The sequence below is a fragment of the Saccoglossus kowalevskii genome, chromosome 4, assembly GCF_978046115.1.
Source record: "Saccoglossus kowalevskii chromosome 4, keSacKowa6.1, whole genome shotgun sequence".
Lineage (NCBI taxonomy): Eukaryota > Metazoa > Hemichordata > Enteropneusta > Harrimaniidae > Saccoglossus > Saccoglossus kowalevskii.
Genome location: NC_140644.1, coordinates 23,377,886 through 23,399,641, shown reverse-complemented (window position 1 = coordinate 23,399,641; position 21,756 = coordinate 23,377,886). Strand labels below are relative to the sequence as shown.

General features: G+C 34.7%; 1 protein-coding gene and 1 long non-coding RNA gene across 2 annotated transcripts in view; one reads left to right on the top strand and one right to left on the bottom strand.

Annotated features, from left to right (window-relative positions):
• The window catches only part of LOC100368725 (Kruppel-like factor 1), a 42,708-nt gene extending 37,476 nt beyond the window's left edge, over window positions 1-5,232 (top strand). The window contains exon 9 of the mRNA XM_002734185.4: window positions 308-5,232. Within this exon, the coding sequence (XP_002734231.3) occupies window positions 308-480 (173 nt within the window). The 3' untranslated portion in view covers window positions 481-5,232. The remainder of the gene's footprint in view (window positions 1-307) is intronic.
• Window positions 1-21,756, bottom strand: part of LOC146747199 (uncharacterized) — a 49,681-nt gene that overhangs the window by 9,831 nt on the left and 18,094 nt on the right. The window lies entirely within an intron of this gene.

The window sequence follows — 21,756 nt, the reverse complement described above, 5'->3', positions numbered from 1 at the left end:
GTCCAACTGTCAACCTAAACCTAGTAGGAACATGTTGTCGTACAATTGAGGGCGTGATAGTTGGAGTTCAACCCCAAGGGTTTATTGGAGCCGAACTGAACGTGTCTACACATTAAGTATGCAATGAGAACTGTGCACTACAAAATGCAAATGTAGTCATAGTAGTGGTAAAATGTTTGTCTCCACTATATAGCTAAATAGTACACTCACACTACTAGATTGCTGATAGTGATATACCGAATAGAGGATGTGCATATGCAAAGCTTGTTCTTATTTTAATTTAAATATTGCTTTGATTACATTTCAGGAGAGAAACCTTACAAGTGTACCTGGGAAGGATGCACATGGCGCTTTGCAAGATCTGATGAACTAACCCGACACTATAGAAAACATACTGGTGTTAAACCATTCAAATGCACAAAATGTGAGAGGTGTTTCTCACGATCTGACCATCTTGCTCTACACATGAAACGACACTGAAAAAGAGATGAATTATGGTAACTTCCATGTTTATCAATTTCACGCTGTTATTTTCCCAACATTCCCACCATCTCCTTTGTTCAAACTTCCTAAAACTGGTACATGCCACCATGTAAATTTGGACTGTTCCATTCCATTTAATAGGGGTTGGATGGCTCTGATAGTGTATTTCGTTGTATTGTATTTACATGTAGCAGATTATTTTGGTATCTTAAATTTAAAAAGTTTTAGAATACACCCAATCAGGTGCCAAATTACTATAAAAAAATAGGTGTATTTTTAAAGTAAGTGATGAGTTTGCTTCTTAAAATTGAGGATTTAACATCATGAATTGCTCATGTGACCAAAAGAAAAGACTGCACCTCATTGAAGAATAGAAGTGAGTCTTCTCCCAACAAATCAGTTTATTAAACTAGATCACTGTTTACTCTCTTTATAGACTGGTTTCAAAAACAGTGCTTGTAGCCGATAAATGAATGATTCACGTTAGTGCAGAAATTGACCATGTAGCAAATGTTATACAAGGAAGATTTAAAAAAAAACAAAAAACACAGAATCCATCCTGAACTAGGAGATTTTGCTGTTTAATTGCACACTTCATGATACCTATACAAAGCATTGTATACATCTTGAAAAAATGCTGTTTTAAAGCCGGTCTATAGAGAGACTGGAAAAAGCAATCCAGTCGTCTTAATGATATTTTTCTGTCTTCCGAAATCAAAAGGATATTACTGTCATCCAAATATTGGTTGGATTTTCTGATCCTTTCACAAATTAGTTGTACCATGTGCTAATGAAAAAAATTTAACACTGTGAACAACTTTTGTAATCTTTCTCAGACTATACCCACATTATTATTATTTTTTCAAATAGTTTGATTCTTAAGACACAAGGCATTCGTTTATCCAAAATTACCAAGGCATATACATAGTATTCAAAGGGTATTGTGCTTTTGCATTGATCACTGGTCAGTATATCAGTCTCCGCTCTTTTAAATTTTTGTTTCTCTTGACACAATTTAGATTTGCTCTAAAACAAAAATTCTTGAGTGAATTTAACTGAAGGAAATGAGAAATCTATCGCTATAGATTATTATCTCTAAAATTGTCCTCTGTAACCTCATGTGTGAATTATCTAAGGTTGGAGTGGGTCACATGTCCAGCTTATATAGTGATGCTATCAGCACCTTTCAGTTTCACTTGTGTAGGTTGCTATGGTTACTCCCAATGATGCATAGAGGAACACACTTTAACTCCATGTATAAGCACAGCATTGTGTGTTCTGGTTCAAATATATGGAATGGATGGTTTGCCAAATGTCTTTATAGTTGAAATACCATCTGACTATCCCCTCCACACTATGTATTTGTCCGTCAAGTTAAAGCAATGTACACCGTGTGAAGGTTTACAATTTTGGACAATGAGACGGATCCTATTGCATTTATTGCACTGATTAGTTTCGTTAAAAAGCAGCTGTATTCTAATAAAATTAACGAGAATGCACAAGTCAGAAAACATTCCCTTTGTACATGTACATCGTAAGTTACATTCCCTGCCTGTCTAAATAGTGATGTATGCTAAAACAATATCTTCCTAACTGACATGACAATATTATATAGTATATTGAACAGCATGCATACTCGCATGACAAATGACATGATCGTGTCAAAACTGCAAATAATATGGTGTCAACTGATGCCGTTGGAAGACACAGGACTTCTTCTTCGACATGGTTTGATGAAAAGATCATTTTGCAGTTCAGCAAGTGAAAATAATCTTTATTTTTTAATATTTTTAGATATATTTGAAATAATATTGTAGAAAAATAAGCATGGTCTGAAAAATTCACTAGTCTTTTTTTGTATTCATTCAAGGAAACCCTTTATTTTTAAAAAATTTTAGTAATCAAGAAATCCTGTCTTTGAAATCTAACTTCTTGTCTGAAAAGGTCATGAAAGCTGTTATAGTATTTATAATCTGGTTTGTTCCTTCATAATTTATTTTATCTGAGTTAAATTGAATAATCTTTGCTCTGTTGCACCATCAATAATGTGACAATTGTTAATGCTCTTGTTGTACAAGATTTGTCTTCAACTCACCACTACAGAACTTTTGAAAAGTATGACCGGATTTTATATTCGCAAAGCGAGAGGGTCGTTACGGGAATTGAGTCCCAAGCGTGGATAACAACACACGCTAAAAACGCAAAGGCTCATGGGTAGACGCTTGTTTATAAACAATAACTGGCCATCTGGCGCATGTGCAGGTGACTACTCCCCCGCTTTAAGATTCATTTTTGACTGTGCAGTACATGTTTTTTATGCAGCCCAACATAGAAGTATGACTAGTGAATTCGTCAGTCCCTGCAATTCGGCTGTGCAATATCATGTTAAAAAAAAAAATATTCAAAAAAATTTCTTAGCTAAACAACAACTTTCAAAACGACCATATTTTTTTGGTTGTATGTCTTCTAGTATTTGTGACTCTGTTCATTACATTGTCTTACTTTTAACAAACTAAAGCAATACAAGTATTTTAAAAACTATATTCAGTGTTACAGTGGTAATAAAATAGTGTTGTATTTGTAGTACGCTGTTCAATTAATATGCGTGTACATGTGTGGGGGTTTTCTTTTCCCCGGTGATAAAAAGTTAGTGATGTTCTATTGCTGAATGTACAAAAGGGGATTATTTAGGCTGTTTGATGTCAGAACATCTCAATTTGTAAGTCAAAAGTTGAATTGTTTGATAATATTAATTTAATCAAAAATATTATACACTATATTGTGTACAATTGTACTTAAATTTTAATTTACTACTTTAAGTAGTTGAAATACAATTTGTGATTTTTGAAAGAAATGTACTTGATCATGGGTGATGGCAGGCAAATGAATATACGTGTTACAAAAGTAGTTAATTATTGCCTGGGGAAGCATGTGACGGATGTTATGATTGGTGGATTACCTGCAATATGCAAATCTCATGACTCGTATTTGGGTATTATTCAAGTGTGGGTGCTTCTACCCCAGCTTAGACTCAACACATTTGACAACTTAATGAAATCCCTGTCATATCTCATTGTAGTTATTTCAAAATCAACAATATTTGTGAGAATGACGACAGAGAAAGGCTCAATTGTCTTAATGTATATCTTAAAAAGATTACCGGTCTCAGTATTTAGTGAAATTACATTTTTCAGCAAATTTCTTTTCACCTGTTTGAAACTATACTTCCAAATATTCTAATCTATGTTAAAATATAATCAAATAAATTAGCCATTCTGAGTGTTATTTTTAAAGTTGTGTTGTAATAATGTAAAGTTTTTAATAAAAAAAATAATGTTTGTCTTGTTCATTCCCTCTTTGTGCTAATGTTATAAAGTGTTCCAGCTTCATTATTAATTTACAAATGCATTCTAAAGTAGCCAGTGATCTCATTCCTTCAATCATTGTTCAAATGGAATGCTTATAAAAACAAATTATTCCACGACCTCAATGTGCCACAACTGAAGTATTTTTTGAAACCTGAATTATAAATTTTAATGTTTGGTTGTAAATCAAACCAATGGATGGTCTATTTCAAAAGTATTATGATTTTCCGACATAGCCGTAAAGTCGTGTCATTTAAAACCTCAGCAAGAAAGATCTGTATTACCGTGTTTGCTATTTAAAAGTGCATGTATTGTATGCTGGATCATTGAAAATACAACTTATTTTGACCTTTGGTGCATGTACTACTAATAGAGCAATTACTGTAATACTGCAGAATACTTTATTTTCGCTTGGAATTTATTTTTGCTGAAGGGATATTCCGTGAAAATAAAATATAGCTAATATACTTTTCTTCCTATATTTCACATTAAACTCATCAAAAATCAGTAAAAATAAATTCCATACAAAACGCCCAAATAGCCTTTTCAGCGAAAATTAATTCTAGCAAAAATAAAGTATTCTACAGTACTTAGCCGAGATATGGTCAATGGTTGCTTTGGAAGATAGACAGAAATGGATTCATATTCATCAATGTATTTTACAGCTGAACTTCATAATCAGGGGGCTGCTGCCACAATTTTGTTTCTTCCTCTTAAAACTGCCATTCTTAATGCTTTTCTTCTATTCATGGAATTATTGTCTTCGATTCCTTGTGTGTAATTAACAAGGTGTGTATTTTTAATTGACTAAAATCATATTGTGCCATGTTTTTTTTTTATCCAGAGCATTAATAAAATTATGTATTTCTTTTGAAATACAGTTTTAAAAAAAATTGATTCGGATGAGAAAAAACTCTTCAGTATTTAGACCAATCAATGTCACAAGTGAATAGCGCCCTCATACAGTTTTGGGGGAAATTATGCTGCTGTTTACTCATTTCAAACATTATGTAAACATTCCAGGATTGTATTATATGTGCAAATTGTGTAATCTCTCAAGATCTGCTTGAAAAGTTTTCTCTCATCTGTTTACTGTATTTTTTTTCATATTGTAATTTGTAATATCAGGCCATTGCAAAACACTATGCCTTCCCACCACTGCTTGAAGTGGACATGAGAAGATAAGGCAACAAATAAACATACATTGGAGTGACCGATAATGTTCTCCCTGCGCCATGCGATTCTGAATGAGGAAAGTTTCACTTTTGTAATGAAACATAATTTTGCTCCAATGTGAATTTTTGTTGTTGACATCATGTGATGTAGCACTATCATCATACAACATGTACATATAAATAAACCGATGCATTTTTATTCAATAAAAGCTTTGAGTTATTTTTAACCAAAAATGAAAGGTGCTCACCAGGTGTGGGTGGTTATGCAATGCATCATGGGGGAAATTGACTTTTACATGAATACATGCTGTGTACCCAGTGGATAAACGCGTTTCCAAATTGTGGATGTCAATGACTGAGTGGAGTGATTAAAGTAGAACTAGTACACGTTAGTTATTCCACTGTACGCATGACTTGACGACACTGCATTCAGTATACCATTTACGTTGCATTGGAAACTCTTCACCACTTATTGGAATTCCTGGTATGCAAACAAAATGAAAACACAACAACGCAAAGACTGCCATTCGAATACAAGTACGACCACGTACAGATAAAACATATGACAGGAATGTTTCAATTTCACCTACATTGTCGCTCCCGGGGGGGGACATTTTCTATTATGACAACATAGTCTGTTATTCAAATAAAAGTCCGACCACATACAGATAAACACATATGACAAGAATGTTTCAATTTCACTTGCATTGTCGCTCTCGGAGGACATTCTTTCTTATGATGTAATGATAAAACAATATTGTGATTGGCTTTTGGTGTGCTTCCATCATTTACGCACAGTTTAACATGAATAGTGACATCCTTTTGTCAAGTCCACGTACAATTCATTAATACAGGCAATGCACACATTGTTCTGCTTCGTGTTGTTAATGTTTGCAGTACCATTTGCAACAAAGTTGCTAAAGAGTGAGTATGCATAATTACAAAGATGTAATCATTGAATCAAACATAATTAGATTCTGTCTCAGATTCTTTAAGTAGTTGACCCGAAGCAGGAAAATGTACAACTACTGAAACTAAGAGACTAGACCATGTAAGTATGTCCCCGGGCATGATTCCAGGCATGCATACAGTGGAATAGTGCTGTATTTAGAAGAAGTCTTTAAACCTATCTCCCCCTTCAAGCCCTATACTTCAACAACCTGACATAGTGTTGGTACAACATTTTATACATTTTTCCATAATCTCTATTAAATCGAACCAAATGGACATAACTTTCCATTACCCACAGGTAATTGTTGAAAAAAAAATCGAGGTAAACCCAATACACTACAAGCTATTTTTGTCTCAGTATGTACAAGACCTACTAGATCACAATTAGACCAGAACCCCCCCCCCCCTCCCTCGTTAGTTTTTACTGATCATATTTATTTGTCCGAGATTAGGGACGGTTTTTAAAATCACATGGAATGAAACTTCTGAAAAAGCTTTGTCTATAAACTTGATCTTCTGTATCTCACTAAACTGACCAAATCAGTTATCCCGTAATCTCCCAAATGGAAAAAAACATACTTATTTGCTATCTCGCAACTAAAGCCTCGTCTGTATAAACTCAGATCTCTACACTGATTGAGTCAAATGTCATCCGACAATCTACCAAACAAACAAAACACAGATCTTCACCAACAACTTCATATTTTTTTTCTCTATTATCATCTCTTTTTTCTCATTCATTGAGACTTCTTTTGTCATTAAAAAGATGGGGTTGCAATTTTAGCAACATTTTCCCCGTAACACATCCTGTATCTGAATATTAACAGATATTACATTACAAAACTCTTATGGAAATTGATACCAGTTTCTTTTTCTCCCCGTTCATTGAACTTGCATCATTACCCCACGCTGCAGTTTTATGATAAAATTAAAGAAATCAACACGTGCGTATTTTGGCATTTCCTCTGCCCTATTAAAGTAATGGGAATTACACGTAATAGGAAACGCACACCTGTAATGAGATATTCACAGTATTGTCTCTCCACAACAAATTGTGTGTCCCTCGGTGTAGTTGTCTACTCTGCGAGCAAATGGCAGAATTCCAAACTCAGAATATTTGGCATATACACTTTTGTTGGAAGTGCATTGGTCATTAAAAAATCTCTACTTAAAAGAACTGTTTGCGTGTCCTGGTATTTTTTTTTCTCTTCCATTCCTCAATTGTTTTGAATGAAATCATCCATGGAATACATCTGAATGAAACCCCAGGTTACTAAACCGTGATGAAACCAACAACATGCTGCTATGTCACCCTTCTACTTAAAACTGTAAATTTAGATTTTATTTTGGGAAGACTGTTTGCTCTGCTTTTTTTTTTTTTGTATGGTTCATGATGGATTAGTGTTAATAGATCCTCCATTCTCGTAATACCTCATCTATGTTAAAGTATGCAGTTAAAATCATTGTTTACATGTAGCGAGTTGAACCCAAATGACCTGAATGGTGTAACCCAATGTACTTTTCATTTTAATAACAGTATGATAACATTTTTCATGGCAATTGGTCACTGCTTTCTATTTATCATCCTATAGTGTAAATTGAAATTGTACAAAAATATTTGACAAGACCTAATTTCTATTTGTCCATACTTTGGACACAAATTCCTCAGGTGTTTCACAGCTTTTATTGATTCATGGCGACAAAGATAAATCAAAACTTGCATACGTAAATTCAGACCAGATGTCATTTTAACAATAGACATTCCTCAATGATGTATTAGTATGAGCTTCAAGGCCCACTAGATCATCCCTACAATAACCCTTTCACAAAATAAACCCACACATTTTGTTTTCAAAAAATGTGGTCAATACCTATGGGCAATGTGAAAAAATTAACGAAGAAAATTAGATAAAAACTTGAATGAAAACACACTGACAGTTAAAGGGAGGTAAGGTACCTGCAACGATACATAGGTAAATGTTAATTGGAGGGGGTGCCTCCCTCTCCCACAAATACATAACTGGCTACAGATATTCTAAAAAAACAGCTGTCACCTCCCATTGTCCTCCCCAATACCCACCCCCATGGCACTGTAATATATGCAATGCATTGTGGGAGAAAATTTCCCATTGTATATAATGAAACTTATCACACTGTAAACTCACTATTGAAATTATTTTTTTTTGTCTTGTGTCACCAACATATAATCTTTACTTTGGCCAAAACTTTCTTGAGGGCATTTACGAGAACAAAAGTCACTGTGATTCCCTGTCTCAATGAATGAGAACCCCCCCCCCCCCACTTTGTCTAACTGAATCTTACTGATGTAATTTTGGCCTAGCACTACAAAAACAAAACACTACATATATGTAATTCCTTCTACTCATTTGAGTAAGCTTAATTAACCTCTGTCAATTTAAATCTTCTAATAAGTCATTACAACATTTACAATCTACTCAATGGATTAAAAAACACAACCTAAACGTGCTGCACCTGCCTACACATCCATCTACACTTGCATAGTCTATTTTATGGATTCTTACATCATCTCAGTGTTAGCCAGTCATTTAAGTTTGAGGGCGCTTTACAAATCATGTTTGATCAATAACCCAGTTCATTAAAGGCTTGTGTGCTATTTCACAGTATCAGGGGTCAAAATAAAAATAAAAAATCCCTGGTTGTCCAGCCAACCATTCTGACAAACTGGCTGTCAAATGAAAATGTAGTTGTCCAATAATTTTTAGTTATTTTTAATGTAAACAAATACTATGAACTACTGGTCTACTAGTATATCTACAGAAGCAAAGTGGCAACGCATAAAACTTAACTTTTTTCCAGCAAAATAATAATACTGCACTATACTACAAATATTGTGATTACTTTTTAATAATTGTATGGTAATAATACTTTATTGCATTTTTAGAAATAACATTTCTATCAGAGTACTGCAATGAAGTGTTATAACCAAATATAAAAACAAAAACAGCTTAAATGTTATATGAATATTTTTTAATCTCATTGTATTATCTTCAGATTTACAGATCATTAGGTACATTTGGCAAATTCAGTCGAGTACATGTATACCCTTGGTAGATCAACTCTGAAATCATGACAAAATAAACAGGTTTTTTTCTCTCAAAAATTACACCACCTTTTTATAAACCTTATTTCTTGCAAAAACATTATAGCTGACAATTGTCTCTATGGCCAAATTAAGCTCCAAGTTGTTTCGTAAAACCATAATTAAAAAGTTCAATCTTGCAGAGTGCAGTCTAGGTAGCTGCCACAATTGCTAACACACCTAATATAATACATGTCATGACACATTAATATTGAGTCCTATAACTAAATGACTTTTAACTACACTACCACAAAAGTACATAATAGAGACACGATTTTTTTCCCCTAATAGTCAATTATACAACATAATATCGCATGTATGGTATTACCAGCTTGTGCGTCATTGTTCACAGATATATATTTGCATAAGTTTGCGCTATCTGTGCAGCTTTGTGTTTGTGTCATCACGCCGTGAAGTACTATGACGTAAATACCACCTTGTTCTACTCTGTGTCTCCTCATGTTTTTTTTTTTTCGTTATCTTTTGTTTTTTGTTCAAATACTTCGTCCATTCACCTTCCAGTACAACCCGGATTAACAAAGTATAGCATTTTTTAATCAAGGTCAACTAAAGATCTCCTTAATTCTTCGTACATTTAACTAGATGCATCTTAATTATCCCAGCAAAATTCAGTAAATTGTCATGTAAGAAATAAAAGAGTTCATATTAACTGAATTCTGTGATCAAACTAACAGTTTTTTGATTGTCCTCTCCCTTCCATTCCACAGACTGAAAGATAGGGAGTCTAAGACCACCCAGCCATCTGATTTATATGATGGATCTACCTGTACTTTTCTATGTGATTACATACTTGAATGAATAATATCTCCATTGAGCAAATGGTTTTAAAAATAAATATGCAATACTGAATGTACCGTATGTCACTGCCAGTAAATTTACACAATGTGTGTCAATATTTGTACTTTTTATAGTGATGACCTAAATGCAATGGTTATTAGGTCAACTTTTTTTGTTAAGTTAACATAGACTATGCTTGTCACAATGTGTTGTGTAACACACAATGTTAACACAGGATACAACAAACATGGACTGCACAACAAACACTACAGTTTAAAGCGGCACAGTTTAATTGTTGTGTTCGATATGGGTCCCATGTGACAATGTTTTCAGCAAACATAAAATATTTTGTTTACATGGGATTCAACAAACTCACTGTGGGAGAAACACTTAAATAAAATTTTCGTATTTAAAAATGCAACGTTTACAAGCAAAATTTTCAGGATTACAATGAATTTCTTTGTAATTAACCGAAAGCAAACTTGGTTCTTGAATAGCTGCATCTAAAATTGATTTGACAGGAAGTTTAAAACTTTAGCCAATACAATGCAATGCAAACATCTGTTGCATTGCATTGCTTTCTCCTTCAAATAACATACAACAATTAGTTTCTCAATCGTTCACAGCAGGTTCCACAGTCATTGCTACCAAATTTCATGTTTTTTTGAAGTAGCTTACATACCTATATTGAGTACAACTTTACATTTTTTTCAGAAAATTTAGCTGATCACCAGAATTGTATAAATTGACATTGGTATATACACCATAATAAATTATACAAAAACATCAAAACCAGAACTTTAGTCAAGGTCAAGTGATCGATAGAATAAACAGAATAAACTATTTTTAACTGCCCTAAAGTTAATTGCAGTTCAGTGCATGTATAGCTACATGTAGACTTTCGCATTACATGTACTGACCAGTTCCATCCCTTGTCTGCCCCTTTGAATTTCACACCAGTTTGTAAATATAAACCAGTTCATTTTTGTTGCTGTGAATCTAAGCAAATATAATACAGCATTTTGCTGGTTTCTTGTAAATTATTTGTTATTTCTGATGAGTTAAATTCAAAGAAAAAGGGAAAAAACAAGAATTGGTCTTAACCCACCCCTTTCACCGATAGATTCATGTAGTGATAATGAATTAATCTGCAGTATTTTATTAGAACAGGTGTAAAAATAATAAATTTAAACTGCAGTGCTTCTTGTAAGCCTGATTTTCAATAAAAACATTTCATTTAGAAGCCAAAGTCTTCAGCGAAGAGACATTTCTTCTGATTTCATGAATTTTGTATATATATATATATATATATATAACCAGGTTTCAGGTTTTTGAGGTGAGCTTCCAATTTGGGTGTGTGAGAGTACCCCTTGACCATGAACTTACTTTCAAACTACTATTTTAGCACGAGCAATTGAAAATGTTGAACTACCTTTTGATCACATGACAGATGAGTTTGCTGCCCATCAATAGTTTTAACACAGCGACAAATATACATTAGTTTGCAAAGCCACGTTTAAATTAATCCCACTTACGGGAATCCTAATTTCAATCGAATACTTAAGAATATAGTTTGGGTTTCTTGCGGTTTAAATTTATCAAGGTGATTGATGAAAGTGGGTCACCATTTTAGTTCTACTTGGGAAGCATCTCAAGTGATGCATATGTTGGAGTATTACTGCTGGGTGTCCAACAAAAGTTGTGCCTGTTTTGTGATTCGCAGGTCAGAAATCTATTGATTTTTCTCATTATTTGCCAGCAGACAAGTGTCTTATGCAGTGATCCTTATATCATTCCAATGCTTCACACCTTGCACAATATATTCAATTTGTATTGTGTACTATCAGCCTTATAGTGCTTTCACTGTTTTCAATATTATATACCCATCACAGACGAAGTACTGTGGTAACAATGCTCATTGTGTGCAGGGCCAATTTTGGGGTTAATTACACCAGACTCTATAGCATACAGCACGATATTCAAGACCTTAAATATCATTAAGGTCGAAACGCCCTCGATAAAAAAAATAATAATATAAAAACCTTCATTTAACTTTTCAGTATGCTTAATTGTAGAATAAATGCTCCTTTTATTTAGACCGTCGCCATGTGGCTTAATACTAGCTTATGATGAAATAGACCACCTGCTATAAGTAGTTTATTTCCATCGCTGATATCACAGCATTATCATATCATAAACCATGACACAGCAGACTCAAATTCCCCATGACCTCTATGTCTGTATGCAGACTTTATCTGTTGACATTCAAGCAACTGCTCCACCACAATAAACTTGATAGTCAAAGGTTAGTGTAACCTACATGTATACAGTCAAACCTGTGGATAGCGACCACTCAATGGACTTCATTAAAATAGTCTTTATATGGAGGTTGGATATGAATCACCAACTTTGTCCAGACAATTTTTAAAATGATTAAAATCAAATAAGTTTGACTTAAGTATGGCAAGAAGCCAGTGTTTCTGTAAAGTCAAGTGACTTTGCAAGAAGCCTGTGTTTCTGTAAAGTCAAGTGACTTTGCAAGAAGCCAGTGTTGCTGTAAAGTCACGTGACTTTGCAAGAAGCCAGTGTTGCTGTAAAGTCACGTGACTTTGCAAGAAGCCAGTGTTGCTGTAAAGTCACGTGACTTTGCAAGAAGCCTGTGTTGCTGTAAAGTCAAGTGACTTTGCAAGAAGCCTGTGTTGCTGTAAAGTCACGTGACTTTGCAAGAAGCCTGTGTTGCTGTAAAGTCACGTGACTTTGCAAGAAGCCTGTGTTGCTGTAAAGTCACGTGACTTTGCAAGAAGCCTGTGTTGCTGTAAAGTCACGTGACTTTGCAAGAAGCCTGTGTTGCTGTAAAGTCACGTGACTTTGCAAGAAGCCTGTGTTGCTGTAAAGTCACGTGACTTTGCAAGAAGCCTGTGTTGCTGTAAAGTCACGTGACTTTGCAAGAAGCCTGTGTTGCTGTAAAGTCACGTGACTTTGCAAGAAGCCTGTGTTGCTGTAAAGTCACGTGACTTTGCAAGAAGCCTGTGTTGCTGTAAAGTCACGTGACTTTGCAAGAAGCCTGTGTTGCTGTAAAGTCAAGTGACTTTGCAAGAAGCCTGTGTTGCTGTAAAGTCACGTGACTTTGCAAGAAGCCTGTGTTTCTGTAAAGTCAAGTGACTTTGCAAGAAGCCTGTGTTTCTGTAAAGTCAAGTGACTTTGCAAGAAGCCTGTGTTTCTGTAAAGTCAAGTGACTTTGCAAGAAGCCTGTGTTTCTGTAAAGTCATGTGACTTTGCAAGAAGCCTGTGTTTCTGTAAAGTCAAGTGACTTTGCAAGAAGCCTGTGTTTCTGTAAAGTCATGTGACTTTGCAAGAAGCCAGTGTTTCTGTAAAGTCAAGTGACTTTGCAAGAAGCCTGTGTTTCTGTAAAGTCAAGTGACTTTGCAAGAAGCCTGTGTTGCTGTAAAGTCACGTGACTTTGCAAGAAGCCTGTGTTGCTGTAAAGTCACGTGACTTTGCAAGAAGCCTGTGTTGCTGTAAAGTCAAGTGACTTTGCAAGAAGCCTGTGTTGCTGTAAAGTCATGTGACTTTGCAAGAAGCCTGTGTTGCTGTAAAGTCACGTGACTTTGCAAGAAGCCTGTGTTTCTGTAAAGTCATGTGACTTTGCAAGAAGCCTGTGTTACTGTAAAGTCATGTGACTTTGCCAGAAGCCTGTGTTACTGTAAAGTCATGTGACTTTGCAAGAAGCCTGTGTTGCTGTAAAGTCATGTGACTTTGCAAGAAGCCTGTGTTGCTGTAAAGTCACGTGACTTTGCAAGAAGCCTGTGTTGCTGTAAAGTCATGTGATTTTGCAAGAAGCCTGTGTTGCTGTAAAGTCATGTGACTTTGCAAGAAGCCAGTGTTTCTGTAAAGTCATGTGACTTTGCAAGAAGATGTGGTGCTGTAAAGTCACATGACTTTGCAACATCAGAGATAAAATGACCACTATCTAGAGTGAAAGATACTGAGCTAACATGCATTCAGGCAAGTCTCCCAACAAGTCTCTAAGCTAGGAAACATTGGGTACGTCTCATGTCCCTGACATTTACAATTAGAGGTGCACACGGGATGATGGTTCGCCAACACATTTCTTTTGTTTGTTATCAACAAGACATGTCACATGACATATGATCAGAATTGTATGCAGATCTTAATCAAGCTTTTTACGCCCCCAAAAGTAAGGGGTCCCTTTTGGTTTTCTTCAATAAATAAGGACAGTATGGAAGAACAGCCAATGAATGCTTTCAGATTCGATGATATATTTGTTTCTTCCTCATAAAAATTGAACTTGTGCTGGAATGACCATGCAGTTCACTTTAAAAAAATATTTTGCTATAGCTTTTCTGAAATCAATAAGGTCCAAAAATTATATACCGGTACCTCAAAACCAAAAAACTGAGGACTTAGTTACGAGAAAACCTGGAAATAAAGACACTTATACATTCATTTGTATTAGTAGAATAGACATATATATCATAAATTCGCAGTTGAATGGCTTCCGAATGTAAACTATTCATGGGCAAGACCTCACTTGTTGCACTATGTTTCTGATATAATTTACAGTGCAGCTCACTTATGTGATACAGTATCACCACTGCATGATGAGCATCTACAGATGCTCATTTGTTTCTGTTGGCACTAATTTGTTGCCAGTCACGGAATGCAATAAATTACACTAAATCCTCAGGGGATCAGTTCAAGTGACAAATCAATCAATTATTCAATAAATCACACAGTATTTCACAATTCCTAAGGTCGCATTAAGGTTACAGGTAATTAATCTTGAATACCATCACGTAGAGTGGTTTCTATGACAACAGTGCAAACAGGTGTCATTCAAGTCACAGAGTTTACACAGCAAAATGGCTCAACTTGATCATTAATAAAACCAGTTTGAACCAGTCTTGTTAAACTAAAAGTTGGATTGAACGCCTACACTGCTAATTAACAGTTTAATTAGTCTCAATTAACTTGACATCCTTCATTTCGTTCAAGTGAATTATTACGATACAACTTAAGTACCACCAGGTGAGGACACCAAGCCCCAACTCTCGACTGAGCGGACATTGCACCACAATGATTAGTGCAGAATGTTGTGATTCAAAACAGCACAGATTTATTGTTACATAGTTTTTAACTTCATCCGGCATAGTAATTTATTTTTTTACACCAAATGTTGTCTTGAGATAAAAAAATATTCCCAATGTTAGAACTTGTGTGTGTTTATCAATTGAAAACACCTCAGGTTCATAGTAATGAAACAGACATGTTTTTAAAAACTTCTAATTCTGAACTACCTTCACAGAACTATTAAACGATTACATACATAAGGTTGTAAAGCACCTGCAGTCATTGTGACTCACCATGTTCGATACGCGACTTATTAAAATGTATGTAAAATATACTAGGACATCAACAGTGGTGCTTTAACATAAACATCATAAAAAAAATTTATAAATTGTATCAATAGATGGATATATGAATGAAAATATGTTTGTTTGTTTGTTTTTTCATCCTCAAATGTTTATAATACTGTACCACACTCAGTCTGCCTTTAAGCCAGTATGACGCATCAATGACGCACAGTAATTTTTATGCTACAACTAGTTATGTACATATCTAGCGCAACAGAATGTCATACAATGAGAAACTTACTATAGTTAAGGAATTTGCAGCTTGGTGAAAAAGAAATTGTCATTTTATAAAAGAAAATACACATTTTATAAATGATACAAGGACTACAAACACCAACAGCCACATTAAATCTTGATTTTATTTTTGTCCCAGCAGTGAACTTTCTGGTTTTTGGAATTTGATTTTGATTTTTTAGAAGGCACAATGACCATGCCATAATTTTCTATCTCAAGTTACACCATTAGGACCACAGCATTGGTCAGTAATTAATTCAATTTGATTTACAGTTCATTGACACCTTCAGGGATGAATCATATACCATAACGAGTAGGCTATTCAAAGAAAAAATTCAAAAGAAAAATTCTACAAACCCTACAAAAATTAACACTCGCTGGGGGGGGGGGGGGTCATAGTTAGTGGACATTTCCTGGCCAAAGTGGATTATTTCTAAGTTTCCCTGGAAAAGTAAAAGGATCTTAAATAGGTAATGAAAACATTGTACTAATACACATTCCAATCTTCCTAGGGGGTATTATGAGTCAACTTAAGTCACTGACAAAACTATTGGCCATATATCAACTATTGTGGAATACTTTATTTTCGCTGGAATTAATTTTCGCTGAAAAGGCTTTTTTGGGCGTTTTGCTTGGAATTTATTTTCACTGATTTTTGATGAGTTTAATGTGAAATATAGGAAAAAAAGTATATTCGCTGGATTTTATTTTCACGGAATCATCCCTTCAGCGAAAATAGCGAAAATAAATTCCAAGCGAAAATAAAGTATCCTACAGTATTAGAAGTGCCAATTGAAACTGATTGATGTCAATTATTCAGGGATAGATGATTGAAATGAAAACGGATGTATTTCTTCCTGAACCACATTACAACCCATTTGATATATTTAGTTGGTTTGTATTTCCAAACAAGCTTGATAGACACATTTATTATCCTTTGCATGTAGTACCGTAGTACTAGTCCAACTGTAATAACAAAGGAAATTCAGAGAAATGGAAGGAAAGTGGAAAAATCATTAATTTCTAGAATTCCACTGAGAAAATACAAAAGTCACTACAGAAGACATCTTGAATGGGGAGAGCCCCCTCAAACTGGTAACGTCTCTCTTAAACAGAAAAATAATGAGTCAATCACCTTATGGGTTTTGGAATACTATTACGAAAAGGTTAAAACCAGCGATAAAATAAAAACCATATAAATGCCACCATAGTTGTTTATTTATTGCCAGAGGAGGTGAATTTATTCAATACATACTAGTGTCTGCGCACAGACCAGTACGGAATATTTGTTGACGGATCAAACCTGCTTTGAGTGGGAACAGATTATTTTCAATAAAGTGTTAAAGTATGACTCTGTATCTCTGAGGTTTCTTTTTCACTCACTTGATTGTCCTTCTGTCGAAAAAGAATTGTAGTAAAAATAAACGACCAATTTTGGTTGACATAGACGTTGTATTTTACACATATACGTGACATAGAACACGTACTCAAATATAATGCAGCATGATCAACAAGCAATGCGCTTTTCCTGTTTCCTCTTTAAACATCTTATCAGTTTGGTGGAGCATTTACTATTAAGAGATGACTATATACTATAGCTATACATTTTTGTACATACAGTGTAATTCAATACATGGAGCTTTAATATAACATACTGTAAAGTCTGTATTAGAAGCCGCAGCTTCTATTAAAATGATGGATTGCAACAGAGGGCTGCCGCTTCTATTACCGGTAGAGCATCTGCACATAGGGGAAATGATGAATATTTGGGCCTCAAGTATTCAAAAAGAATGTGTGCGACTTCTATTAGGGATGTAGCTTCTAATACAAATTTTACGGTACAAATTTTCCCAGCATTTTGTACCCTCTGCCAGTTTTCAATTGATCCATCCCTTAAATTACATCTGAAGATCTTGTGCACACACATACATACTAAAGAATACATCCATTCATGTGGGCACTGCAGTCTACAGGGTCACATCTCAACTTGCCGAAACTATTAACACCAAATTTTGTCACGCATCACAACCACAAATATACATTTGGTCATAACTTGCAAATAATGCTAAAAAAAAAATATTAAAATTTTGTGAACCCAACAATCATGATTTTTTTTATAAACTTTTAACCAATAAGAACAAGTGTGCATTTGATGTCAATATTGCAAGACACCATTGGGGGTAAGCAGAATTGAATATTACCAAAGAAGCATATTCATATACAAATGAATCACAGCTATTTATTCTAATTTTTTTATAATTATTGGCAATTTAGTGGATTTCGAGGAAAATATTAAAATAAATATAATTTGAAAGGAAAACACTTGCTAACCCCCTATTATGTAATCGTCTCAAGTCAGTCTGACCACTTTATACAATAAAACCCTCCGTTGTTGACAGCTGTTTCTATGGTTACATCAGGATTATCATTAAGCCAGAGAGGAATGGGATTCTAATAAATTGTTCTCCGATGATCTAAAACATTTACGCGATTGTTTTATGGTATTTTATCTATTAATTATTATCTATTTCAATAAATATACTGTTTTTGTTGTATTACTATGGGTCTATGATTGAGCTTTTTTTTAGACTATAGATTCTAGAGAAGATGTAAATTATGATAGAGCAAATATGGTAATGTAGATCACCATTATTTGAGTCATTTTTTACCAGTGAACATATCACTGTGGTCAGGAAATCCTGGCGACTATCAAGAAATATCATCCCTGTTAAATGCTCATAAATGTAGCAAATTGTAAAAATTCAAACCAGCAAGAATTGAACAGTATAATAAACCCATATGTGAAAACTAATAAAATATTGTTATATGTTTACGACCTTCATTTTCCTGTTGTCTAGTAAAAGTACACAGCATATTGGTGACTATGGAACTTGTATTGATATAACACCGAATAAAGGTATATAACTGTAAGTGGATCGTTTGTATGCAAATTTGTTTGTCAATTGTGTACAATGTATAAGTGATAACACTACTTGTTTTTTCTGCAATTTGAAAATCCTATTTATTTATCAAATGATTTGTTTGAGCGAAATGATAAATATCTTTTTTTTTCAATATGCACTACTGTATCTGTCAAATTTGAGACAATCAATGTCCCTAACTGTCGCCTGGCACAAAAAAAATTAAAAAAAAAAAAAAGATGAAATCATATTCAGATGAAGAGTGAAACAAAAACAGTTTTTGTTTCCTGTCACACAGTAAAATAGCAATGTAAATAAGAAACATGAATTTCACTACAAAGTTATACTTTATATTATACTCTATCCTCAGTCAGACAAGCTTTTAGCACGTGCCAAAGAAGGTGTTAATCATTAAACTGGCAAAGGGATTATCGACGTTGCACTCAGACGGAGGTGTGACAGTTACAGAGATCGCACGTAATTGCATGTCAAATGCTAAAACTACCGGTAAATTATTTGATTTTGGACTTGAATTATGTTTTTTTATAGTTCAATATTGAAATACAGATTATTTTAGAGAGAATTGTGACATATGTTAAATGTGATATTTCTTAACCCTCTTCATGACAAAGTCAACTTGTGTTGCATATTACCAGACAAATTTTGACCAAGGTCTATGGGAAATTATTTCCAACTCATCCAAAATTAACAAATGAAAAAAACAATATAAAGGTCTGCAAAATGTTGCACCAATCATTATGTACTTTACTTTGTAGTTGTCTAAGTACTGTGATATACTTTATTTTCGCTGGAATTAATTTTTGCTGAAAAGGCTTTTTGGGCGTTTTGTATGGAATTTATTACCAAACGCTTCAGCGTGGTATTAAGAATTTGTTTTCAGGGTTGGGTGATACCTAGGTGGAAATGGATGCACATATGGGGTTAATTCCTGGAATTGCAATAGAGAGGGCTCAAGCCAAAATACAACATATAGTGTTTTCATGTTTCGTCTGATATTTCTGTGGTATTCTGTTGCTGTAACTAATGCAAGATTTGTTCTAAAATTCAGTGTATTGTGTACACTCAAGGGTTATTCGTTTTTTGCTGAAAAGACCCCTATTTTTTAATGGCAGATTCGAATAAGGTTCACTCCCACTGGGAAATATGCATTGTCGCTTGAATGAGAGCTAATTAAACACATTTTTCAGACCGGCGAAAGAGTATGTAACAGCCAATTGTAACAGCCTATCACATGATTTTACTCAGAATGTCAACATGGAAAGAGGCTATTCCATTTTATGCAGGAATAATTGGGAGTAGAATATGTGAGGGATTGTATAAACAGTGATGTGTATACTGAAAAGTGATATCTATCCTTCATTTGCATCGCTGACCATTTCTGTTTTGGTATACTGGTTTAAAAATGCTAAATTTGCATGATTTGCGATGTTTTTTTTTTATTGAAACGCCCCTAATAAATGAATTCCGGGTTCGAAGGAGAATGTAACAGCACACCACGTGGTTCATTTGAATACAATGGTGAAGGGTTGGCGCGATAGGGCACCGTTCGATCTCGATGGAATGTTTCGAATCAGTCATATGTAGTTTAAATTAAGTTAAAAGTTTCCTCCACAGAATTGTGCATTGGCAAACATGCCGTCACAACTGCGGTACTCCACTGACGGAATGACTTTCGTCTACAGCGGTCGTTGATGAGCTGCACTCTACAACTTTGCTTGTGATGTTGCTTGTGGATTAAATGAATCTTGATTTCCGGTAAAAATGTCGCTCATTTGGCGTTGGTAATCTTTATTTGGAACTGGGTAACGCCGCAACGTCGCCAGCAGAAACCTCCTGGTACTTTGATGTTGATGGTCTATGATAAAGCTCAGTCAACATACATAAAGTTCTCTCAATCGTAGTATTCCATGTGGTGTACAGCTAATATGCCAAAAATGTTGCTGAACGATATCTTACCAGTGCGCAACATAGCCAAAATAAAAGGCATGATCATTCGAACACTGTTATTACAAGACTTGTAGGAGGTAATAAATTTGGGGCGAAAGTATTCAAAAAAACAGATTTTGACTGTTGCCATGGTAGTGGTGGGTCAGGATTGTTTTTCCAATTAGTGATGGTACGACCTACCTGTCAAGTATGAACAAAATCAACCAAGCCAAAAAAAAAATCACAGAAGAGTTAGTTAAAAAGCCATACCTGGTGAGAAGTTACTCTAAATTTGGGGTCAACTTTCTCAGTGATGAAAAAAGATATCAAAACTTCAAATAGTATCATTGTGCCCACACTCAAGCCGAGTACAATGAGCTATGTCTGAGGTGTTGTATCCTAAATTTGTAGAAGATACATTTAGCTCGAAGCTATCCAAAAATCATTTTTTTTACTGTTGCTATGGCAACGGTGGACCAACATTTTTTTGCAGATTTTTCCTAAGGATGAGGGTGAAGGTGTGACCTACCTGCCATGTTTGAGTGAAATTGGCCAAGCCAAAAAATCACAGAGCTAATGCGTGAAAACACTGGAAATCACACACACAAATGAATTGAGGGGCAATCTTAGTGGAGCGGATCGCCAATACCATGTTCATTAGCATATTGACCGTGAAAATATCGAAAACATTATTGCATGGGTGATATGCAAATTAGTTTTAGTCAAAATAAGTGACTGCCTAGAAATTGTGACTCGATGTTCAATCAACAGTTAACAGAACTTATATACAGGCAACATATATTTTTATTTTTGTTAAACGTCCACATTCAGTAACTCGAACTTTAAATAACAGTTAATCAAACTTCTAGTTACGGGCAACATATATTATTTGTTTTGTTTAACTTTCAAATTTTATAACTCGAACTTTAATTAACAGTAAGCAACGTAGATTGTAGTTAATGTTCATCCAGATACCTTGCTTGCTGAATATGGACGTGCATATGTATGTTGTCCGTAACTCGAAGTTCTGTTAATTGTTAATCATGATTGAACATCGAGTTATAATTTGGGCGTGGTTTCAACAATATGGGCGTGGTCATTTCTGTAACTCGATGTCCGTAACTCGAACAATTCAGCATCTCAAGCAGTTAGCCAATTCGCTAGCGAGTTTGCAAAATAGGCTATTTCAATACTTCTTTCGTTGCGTAAACCTAGCTTTCGCCAACGTTCCAGTGCTGTAGGTTCATTTTCCAGTCACAAAAAAGGTATTTGTGATCGCTAGATTAGTCGATAGATGTTTCAGCTGGTTACAATCATGAAAACTGC